The sequence below is a fragment of the Battus philenor genome, unplaced genomic scaffold (assembly GCF_028537555.1).
Source record: "Battus philenor isolate CCGP_79_NKW_IND1 unplaced genomic scaffold, ilBatPhil1.0.hap1 SCAF_6, whole genome shotgun sequence".
Taxonomy (NCBI): Eukaryota; Metazoa; Arthropoda; class Insecta; order Lepidoptera; family Papilionidae; genus Battus; species Battus philenor.
In genome coordinates this window covers 11,410,713-11,421,005 of record NW_027181726.1, presented here as the reverse complement: position 1 = coordinate 11,421,005, position 10,293 = coordinate 11,410,713, and the positions used below count along the sequence as shown (strand labels likewise).

The 10,293-nt window shown below is 35.3% G+C and overlaps 1 protein-coding gene across 1 annotated transcript; it reads right to left on the bottom strand.

Annotated features, from left to right (window-relative positions):
* Positions 1-698: 698 nt before the first annotated feature.
* Positions 699-9,966, bottom strand: LOC137930167 (zinc finger protein 91-like). The gene is made up of 5 exons (XM_068773313.1): positions 9,642-9,966; positions 8,856-9,002; positions 8,698-8,778; positions 8,291-8,371; positions 699-6,137 (listed from the first exon to the last, which is right to left on the bottom strand). Exons 1-5 carry the CDS (start codon positions 9,780-9,782, stop codon positions 1,842-1,844), a joined length of 4,746 nt encoding a protein of 1,581 aa, XP_068629414.1. The 5' UTR covers positions 9,783-9,966; the 3' UTR covers positions 699-1,841.
* Positions 9,967-10,293: the final 327 nt, after the last annotated feature.

Genomic DNA, 10,293 nt, shown 5'->3' with positions numbered 1-10,293 from the left:
CGCCGCCTATTGCCACTTTAGACGAGTAATTCTTCAACGTTGGTGTCCTGGATTGTTTTGCGGATGTCATTTCCGAATCCATATCGCATTTATGGATATGGATTCTAACCTGGGTGGAAATGAAAGAACTTGATAGAAAAACACAAAGTTTAATCTCCGCTCTTTATTGGTTAGGTTACAGCAGATACTTAAACAGGGAAGATATCGAGCGATATTACAATCAACAGGTATAAACAGGAACTGTATTAAAAATTATTATTGTTATAACATTTCCATTGGAAAAAATCAAACATAATAAATAAAAGCCATTTAATAATTAAGTCACTTTATTTACCAAACCAAAAAGATGACAAAAGTAAACCTCATCTATGGACCGTAAATATTCATAATTCATACTCTTGTTCAACAAACTGACCGGAATATATCTGTCCGCTACTTTTCAAGATAACAGATTAACATGGAACAATGCTTAAAACTTAATTTGTAAATTAATTTTATACAATATACTTTAAAGAGCCGCTTAGTCTTTTTATGGTATATATTAAAAGACATATCACAATTATTAGTTTAAAAAAAATTCGTTTAAATTTGGAATCTGGATAAAATAATCAGTAATAATTTATTAATAAAGGATATTATGATAAAAATATAATCGAATGACACTAGGATCAATCTGTTCGTAAAAAAAATATTGAATGTAAATGCAAAGGCTTTCAGGTATTCTTTATTAATATTAACATTGTACATACATACATATTGAATTTTATTATATAAATTGATTAGTTTACAGAACTATGTGCATAACCTAAATTATCCTAGGATGGAAATGAGTGAAGCTGATTTTTGGCACTATTCAGAATAAGACCACAGACAACTAGTCAAGTGGGCTGTGCAAAAGTATAAATTCTATACTATTCCTTCTTACAATTAATTTAATTACAAATTTTAGTGTAAAATGTACAGTTGTAACGTCTTGTAGGCCCAATGTTAATATAACGTGTATCACAATAGATGAGGATATATATGCCGTCATAAGTGGTTAGTTTTGTTTGTATACAATATACATTTGAATTGCTATGAAATAATCAGTACATTTCAACGAAACTTAAAGGACCATTTTAGTCAAAGTCATTGAGTCTCTAACTAGTGAATATTGCGAAAATATTTACACCTAAGTAGAATCCCTTAATTTAAGAACATCCTTAACATTAAAATAAACCGCCATTGATCACAATGATCTAACCGAGATATAATTTGCAGGTAAATGATACTTATGCATTTAAATTATAATGGCTAATTTATGACTGGATTTGACTAATTTTAAAATTTTGGCCCGTGATTCCAATAAAAAAAATAAAAAAATTACAATAATCCACTTTACACAAATACCATAAATATAATGATAAGTACATCTAAGAGTAATCCAATGTGAGTTAACAATTACCATTACAAAAAAAATAAGTTTGTAACAGTCTTCCGAAACCACAGTGGACAAAACAGTGTAATAATAAATAACACAATAAATGAGCAAAGGCTTAAAATGATAAAATAAAAAACTCACTATCATTTAAAAATAAATCAAACAAATATAGTCAAGGAATGACATGATACGAGACCTAAATTACATCCTCTAAGACAGTTACACTGTAGTCATAAACAATCCTCAAGATAGTCAGGATGAAGTCTGTTTGTATGTACAAGTACAAAATGGTTAATCAAACCTACCACTCGCATGCATCATTTAGTTTCTATGCATGTACTTCAGAGATCAAACTTGATCCGTCTAATCTTTGAGTTAGTTCATGAAGAGGTACTCGGTAGCCGACGTGTTAAGGCGAACATCAGTGAGCCATTTCAATGTGCCGCTGCAAACTCTTCTTGTTCATGTAAAACCGGTCGCACATTGCACAGGGAAAAAACACTTTCTCGTTGTCCGCGTGTCTAGCCCGTGTGTGTGACGAAAGGTCTAGAGCTCTGGCAAAGTACACTTTGCAAATGTTACAAAAGAATTTCGTCGGAGTTGCATGCATGGTGCGGTGGGCGATCAGGTCCCGAGGCGTGGCGACACCGTCGCCACATTGTGCGCAAGTGAACTCGCCTGGTGGAGGCACGCTTGTGCCGTCATCTTCAGACTCCCCAGAATCGTCACCGTGATGCATCTCTCGGTGGGCTCTGAGTGCACTTTCGGTGTCATACTGGCTCCCACAAATGTCACAGGCGAGTGTATCGTCCTCTATCTGATCCAGGGCTGCAGAACTACCTTCTCCACTTTCATAGTGTTTCTTCATATGAACAAGTAATGTGGACTTCCGTGTGAAACTTTTGTCACACACTGGACAAAAAACCGAATTGGGTTGATGGACTTCATCCATATGACGCTGGTAAGCCGCTCGTTTAGTGAACTCTTTGTCACATATGTTACAATATCTATCTTCAGCTCCTGTTGACGAATTGTTCTGATTTTCCAATTCCACAGAATCATCGGAACGCATCTTTTTGTTTGGGTTTACAACAGTCACTTCAACTTCGGGCGGCAGTCTTCTTTTAGCTATACTTGCTGGTGTCGTCGTATGAGTGACTCGTGCAAGTTGAGAAGGGTCAACAACTTCATGTTTGCTAACTTTGCTGGTAACTTTGTGCTGAGGCATCCAAAGGCCGGTGTTATTAGCAGCAGCTTTACCATCTGGAGAACGTAAATGCCAACCTCGGTGGCTCTTTAATGCGGAAATTGATGTGTAGCTCTTGTGACAAATTTCGCAATCAAATGTTTGTGGAGATGATTGTATTTGATTTATACATTGATGATTTTGCAAGGCAAGCAAACCTACAAACTGTTTACCACAGGTGTCACAAGGATAACGAGCTTGATATTCTACAGTAGGGTCGACCGAATCCTGATCACCCTCATACTCAACTTCTAATTCTTGAACTACTTCCTGTTTGCTAGATCCCTGGCTAGCGTTATATCCTAAAAGCTCTCTAGCATGAGCAGCTTTGAGATGTTCATACAATTCTAAGGTCGAACTCAATGGTTTCCCGCAAATTTTACACATTTGCACCGAAGATTTGTGAACATTTTTTCTGTGCCGATAGTAGGATTTTTTGTCAGAAAATGTGATTTTACAAATTGTACAACTGGACCTTCCACTTTCACCAACGACTTGAGAATCGGAACTGCCGCTAGCACTAGCATTGATAATTCCATGCTTAGCTCGTTTGTGTTTCCATAGACTTGTTCTAAGTGGAAATCGTTTAAAACATAATTCACAAGAATAAGGTGTAGCATCTTGAGGGGAAGTCTGTTGTTGGAAGCTATTAGTTAAGTTAGTAAAATTAAAACTATTGAACTGAGGAGTCGACAGAATACTCCCATTTTCGTCTAAATTATAATCATCCTCTTCAGTAGAAGCCTGCATGGTATTCTCTTCACTGTCATTTCTATCGCCTACTAGATCGGCGTGCAACACTTTCTTATGCTTCCAGATATTTTTCTTGTGCATGAAACCTTTTCCGCAGATATCGCAGGAGTAAGGCGCGTTGGGAACATTACAGTTTGGTTTATAAGAAAGGAAACTGGGTTGTACCATAGGGATAGAGCGAATTGGCTTGCCAACTATTTGCGGCGCGAATCCTTTTGGATCTCCAGGTTTTCTATTGGTGGTTGGTACCTTAGCGTGTATGCGCATATGGTTTGAATAAGCCTGACGACTTTTGAATGATCTGATGCAAATGTCGCAGAAAAATTCATATTCCATCCCAGTGTAGGCCCCTGCAGCACCCGGATGGTTCTGCTGAACATGCTCTGAAAGTTTCTGAGGGGTGCTGTAGGAGTTAGAGCAAATACTGCAGGGATAAAATTTAACCCTCAAATGTGTATTCTTGTGTTCCGCTAGTTCAGATGGTCTTAAAAATTTCTTATCGCACTGATCGCAATGATGAGCAACTTGATTATGTTCGGCCACCTGATGATCTGTCCAAGCGTCGACGGTTTCAAATATGGCATTGCATTCTGTGCAGGAGTAGTGATACTCTTCAGCCTCTTCTTTAACTAGAGACATATCAGGTTCACTGCTCTGCACTCCCAGAGTTCTATCAGAATGTTCCATATAGATGTGTTTATTTAAATCAGCAGCTTGTTCATATTTTGAATCACAATGCTGGCAGTAATGAGGTTTTTCTTCACTATGAATAATCTTCAAATGTTTAACTAAATTAGGATAGCTGCTATTTTTCTTACCGCAAATAGGACAATCTGTTGGACGTCCATCGACACATTTGTTCTGATTATCAGATTGGTCAAAGCTTCCCGCATGTACAGCCAATGCATGATCATTGAAGTCTTGCATGTTCCCAAATCGCTCAGAGCACAAGTCACAAGATATGTATACCGTGCATTCCCCGTTACGAATGTGCCTCTTCCAAATAGCCTTATCTTTAAACCTGGAGTTGCAGTGAACACATATGAGTTGCACGCGAGATTGACCATCCTCATGTACATCTAAAACATGTTTCATTATAAACTGTTTCAGTTGGAATTTTGCAGGGCATAATTTACATGCATATGACCTTGCGTTAAAGATATCTTTATATTGAACTTTGGTATCTTTAGGCTCATCTTCCAGAACTAAATCGTCGGTAATCCCATTTTCGTTATAAATAATTTTCCATAAATCAGTGCACGTATTTGATCTCATGTGACTGAGTAAAGCACCTATATGGCCAAATGTGACCACACAATTGTAGCAAGTATGTTTTGGAACTTTGTGTCCATTTTTTTGCAAATGTTGTATAACAGCTTTACGCCGCGGATGTTCCCTATCACAACACAGGCATCTTTTGGTGTTGATTTGTTCAATAATATCCCTATATTTTAAAATAAAATCTCTTTGAGTTTTTGTTACATACAACTTATCAGGATCCAATTCTTTGACATCATCTGCTGTTTCATTAGGATCAGCAGATTCATCAAGATCTTCTTCTTCATTCATTTCACTGTGAAAGGAATTTTGCATATCCTCATTGATTTCTACAACTGGTGCTATAGGAGGTAAGTCGTCGTCATCATCTTCGTGGTTATATTCTAACTGTTCGTCATCATCTCTTTCGTCATTCCTTTCTTCGCCTTCTTTGGTTTCGTCATCATCTCTACCTTCATTATCATTAACAATATGCAGCCCATCTTGGCTGTCAGCAGTATCATCAATATGACCATTATCATTGTCACTTTGATTTCTTTCCATATTATTTTCATCATCATTGTCTATATTATCCATTTCATTCACTTCCTCGCCGTCGTTATCGTTGTCAGCTTGGTTATCACCATCCCCTTCAACTGCTGCTTCTTGTTGGCGAGCTATTTCAATCTCATTGTCTGACTCCATATCTACAGTGTCATAATTCTGACCTTGATTATTTTGCATTTCAGAATCTACATCCTCATCATCTTGTTGGTTATAAGCATCTGGTTCTGAAAGTATAGCTTCCACTTGAAATGATGCTATTTCTGGTTCAGATATCAAAGTTTCCGGACTTTCTGGAGCAGAGTTAATAATTTCAGGTTCCGATACCAAAACCTCAGGCTTTGCAGTTAATAAGGTTTTTAAGATTTGCGGTTCCTTTTTCTTTATTTGTAAATCTTTAAGCGCTTTTATACGAAGTGGATAAGGCAGGTTGCTTTGAGTAACCTTTGGTGTTTTGATTGGTATGGGTTTTGGTGGAGCATCAGCTGGATGCTGAATAATTTTTGCATTTATTCCTTTTGGAATTAGTTGCATTTTGTGACTGATAGGATTTGGCATAAGTCTTGCTTTGGGATTGAATGGATTAGGTCTGAGTTTTGGTTGCATGTGTACATTGTGTGTCTTTTTGGCAGATATTTTGTTTGTGTATCTATCAAAACTGTGTGCATTAAGTTCATGGCGTCTAGCGTTATGCGAGTATCTATAGGATCGACCACAGACAAGGCAGTCTTTAGAAGCCAGTTGTTGAATTCCTTGACGGGCCCGCAATGTTTCCCCTGAAGGACGCATAACAGTGATGGATACTTCAGGCATGTGGGGTACATTTAAAAATGATTGACTGGTATCATTTATCTCTTCTTCATCATCTTCCTCTTCATTATTTTCGCTCTCCATGCCCTGAAAATAAAAAAAATTTTTTTGAATAACTTGTCACAAATATATTGTCTAAAATGCTACAGAAATAGAAACTATTGATGTTTTTTTAAATGCTGAATTTTATGAAGTAAAAGTTTTGTCTATTTATCTATTATACCAATAACTACTCAGCTATGTCATAAGTAAAAATAGGAAGTATTGCTCAAACAAGTATTTGTTTAAATTTGAAATAAAATATTGATTCATCATCATAATAAAGTAATTCACTGTAGTGTAATATTAACATAAGACAAATGGTTTTTATGAACAACATAAACAAAAAAGGGATCATAATTGTAATATATTCCAACTCATTTATATGTCAACTTGTGGTATGTGGTTGTTTAATAAATTTAAACAAATTGGCAATTTATAATATTTATTACTGCCAATTCAAAAACTTTAAGATGTACACAGAAATAATAATATTAGTTAACTTTTATAGACATAAAAACTGGACTCCAAACTTAGTAGTCTAGTTATAAAATTTTAACATACTACACCAAATTTCCAATAAATTTCTGAGTAAATATTTTTACAGTATTTACAGTAACCCCATAACATATTTTCTCTTAATAATTTCATTTTACACACATTTTAAAAAGTATTTGTGTGTAAGGAAGAAACACTACAATTGGTAATTGATCTTAACTGCACTTTCAATACAGCACTTGTGGTTCTTTTATCTCATTGTAAAGAAGTCATATTCTACAAATCTTTCTACACTTTTAACAAAGGTATAAGATATTGCAACTTATCTCCTTTCTTTAATTGCCAATTATACAGTAAAATAATAATAAAGATAATAATCTGTTTACCGATTTATCAGAGAAACCCGTGATACTTGTGCATTCATTACTGCTACATTAAATAGCATGAAATATAAAGAATTTACTCAGTCGTCAGTGCTTGCATTGTTATATAATAATGCATCAAGACAACAGGTTACAATGTAGAGTGATTATTTTTTAAAGTGATACAACTGTATTGCAATTACTCTAAGAATTACTTTAAAAAACACTGGATTGTTACTCGAAATATTTATGACCGAAATATAAAAAGGTAAAGAAATAATATTGTCTAGAAAACAATGCTTTAAAACTTTGACTTGTCCAATGGTTATATATAAAGGGAGTAAAAAATTCTATAAGTAATTTTTATCAATTACAATGCAAGAGTATAACAAGGTCATAATTATAATTCTTGCTGATCCCGTTAAATGTTACTCACTAAATTCTCAGCAATGAAATTTGTAAATATTTGTATAAATATGAGAGTGGTCCAAATATTTCATTTATATTAACTATTGATCTAATTGACCCTTCAGTTTCTAAAGTAGTTCTACAGTTCAGTCTAAATATTTCAAATAATTTTGAAATTGTTCTCATTACATGATACTGCTTTATACTATCAAAATCAGTGAAACCTTAAGTACTGAAATAAGAATTTAATGCAGTCAAATTTTATAGCATATTAAAAGAAAACTATTCCATATTCATTGTGACACAGGTAAGGTTTTTGAATTGCAATCAATGCATACATAAAATTGCAATTAAATAATTACTTATGTGAATGTTTGTAGATTTTTATTTCCTTTTTTGTCTTAGTCATTTTTAAATATAACAATAATTATTAGTAATTCATCAGTTAAAAATCAGATGTTTTGAGATAATTGAAAATATTTTTAGATATAGTAAATTTTGTTTTATTTGCCATTAGTTTTTGATATTAAGGTACTCTGAAATTACAAGTTCTTATTTACAAAGTGAAAGCATATTGGAAATTTCTCATTGAAGTCACAAATTAGTTTATTAATCAAAAACATGATTAGAGTAATGCAACTACTAATTACAATTTTCAGAAAATTGAGTAGATTCAATGTCCTCATGTTGAACCATGGCCAATGTTGCATGTATACAAAACCAGTCTATCCAAGTATCTCTTAACTTTTGTGATTAAGTTTAATTCATTCAATGAGTTCCAAAATTATTCTTTAGTACTCCTAATAATTAGTAAAAATTTTATTTTCAATAAATTACCAGAAAGAATACTAACAAGTCCTAGATATTACAAAGAGACCTTATGCAATATTTCAATGTTTAAATGATAAGACACATAATGGATTTAATCTTTACCTTATCACTCCTTGGAGTAAGTCCCAATGAAGCCAATATAGGTGGACCTTCTGGTTGAACTTTACTTGATGTAGATGCACTCTGAAACATCATATTAAAAAGATTTATTGACATCTATGGCCTTAATGTATATATGTAACAAAGCACCTTTTTGTAATAAATGTTTGATAATAATATTTAATAATACTAGATTTATCCCTTAATAGTTGAAAATAATCAAAAACTAACACAACATTAGTTACATTAAGTGAGTATTACTAATAAATGTCCTTGACACCAAACCTATAACCAAGTGTCATATTTTGATTATTCTTAATTACTAATTATCAATGCATATTTACAAATTTTGTATGTGCAAAAAACCATCCATTAATTTTTAAGAACATAATATTTTCCATAAAACATACCTCAAGGTCAGCATATGAGGCATCAACAACCACTCCATCATCATAAGCCTCATCAGACAAAGGTTCACTTTTTATTTGCACCTGTGGAAACATAATTTTGTATAAACAACAATGAAGTTGACAGTTTAAAGCCATGGCTAATAAAGAAATAAACCAACCTCTTCTAGTTGGCTGCCATCATTTTTAATCAGAGACTGTAGTTTGTTTTGTGTCCTTTCACATACAGCCTTAAAAATATGCCAGTTATTAACATTGTCACAGCATTTTCTGCAAACATTAGTTGGCAAGTCGTCATCTTCGGTTATCTGAAAAAAATAATCATACGCAATCAATGTACGAAGGCCGAAAGCCGCGCTCGTTTCATCAGAACGGGCGAGTCAAACCGCGCCTCGTGTATTGATAGATACGACGCGAGGAGAAACTAAGTAGGCGTAGGTATAACGCGCGGCGGACGGCTGCTCCTCGACCGAATAAGTAGAAGCGAGTCGAGTGGCGACCAGCGAGCCCCTCGAGGGTTACCGCGACGCAGGCACACACACACACACATACGCCTACAGCACACTCACGCCACACCGACGCTCACATCGCTTGAGGGATAAGCTGCACTGACCTGGTCTTGTCCGATAAATCAATACATCCAACGCCATGCCTTTCTAGCGACACGCAGACCCCCTCCCGGCCAGACCCCCGGGAATAATGCCAAACCCGACCCTCATAATGCGCGCCATTCCTCGCCGGCTGCACGGAATGCGACGCGACGCCGCCACGAGCCGAGCGATAGCGGTGGAACATTACAAAATGGTGGACGATCTTACGACATCTCCACCTAAACGCAGCGTTGCCTGTCATTACTCGAACCGGGGCGGATGACGAGTTCTCACGTACACCAAAGGTCTACTTTCACTTAAAACACCATGCCAACACATATTTCAGATATAACTTACCTCTACAGACACGCAATCTCTAATTTTCGATGCGAGGACAGGAGGTTCCGAGTCATCCGAACTGGTGGTAGGAAATATAGGCAGTAATTCGCCTCGAGATGACAAGCACAGTCTACAAACACGATCATAACTCACACTCATTGTAAATAAACAAATTTTTGAAAGAATTAATTCCTATAACATTTAATAAACGGACGCCATGTCACCACGACAACTTCAACACAAAGCACTGCACATCGTTCTTGCTTGAGTATGAAAGCGGCTGATGATGAGCATGGAACTCGATGTTCGGCCGGATAGCTGAGTCGAGTCGCCGACCACCTGTCGTTCTGCGCATGTGCGCGTAAAATGGCGTCAGGGCAACCAACATAACGATGTAAACGAGCTCTACAATGCAGGTTTCATCAACATTTTTAAAAAGGTACTTTTTAGAAATATGTATAGTTTTGAAAGAAATAATGGTATTGAGATGAGTAATTAACCTAAAATTTAATTGTTAAGAATATTTTTTTCCGTTACTTCTTTTAAAACACTTTTTGAGAACTCTGAAAATTTCTGATCTTTTTTTTTTTAATGTACCGTATCCTCATTTTTTATTTAATAAAATTATATGCGCTTTTAAACATTTCGATTAATAATGAACTAAAAGGTA

Excerpts from the sequence above, each read along its gene's own strand:
- LOC137930167 (XM_068773313.1), bottom strand. The coding sequence starts at position 9,782 with ATGAGTGTGAGTTATGATCGTGTTTGTAGACTGTGCTTGTCATCTCGA. Across the intron at positions 9,003-9,641 it reads GAGATTGCGTGTCTGTAGAG|ATAACCGAAGATGACGACTT; the intron begins GTAAGTTATATC and ends TATTTTTTTCAG. Across the intron at positions 8,372-8,697 it reads CCTCATATGCTGACCTTGAG|AGTGCATCTACATCAAGTAA; the intron begins GTATGTTTTATG and ends ATGATGTTTCAG.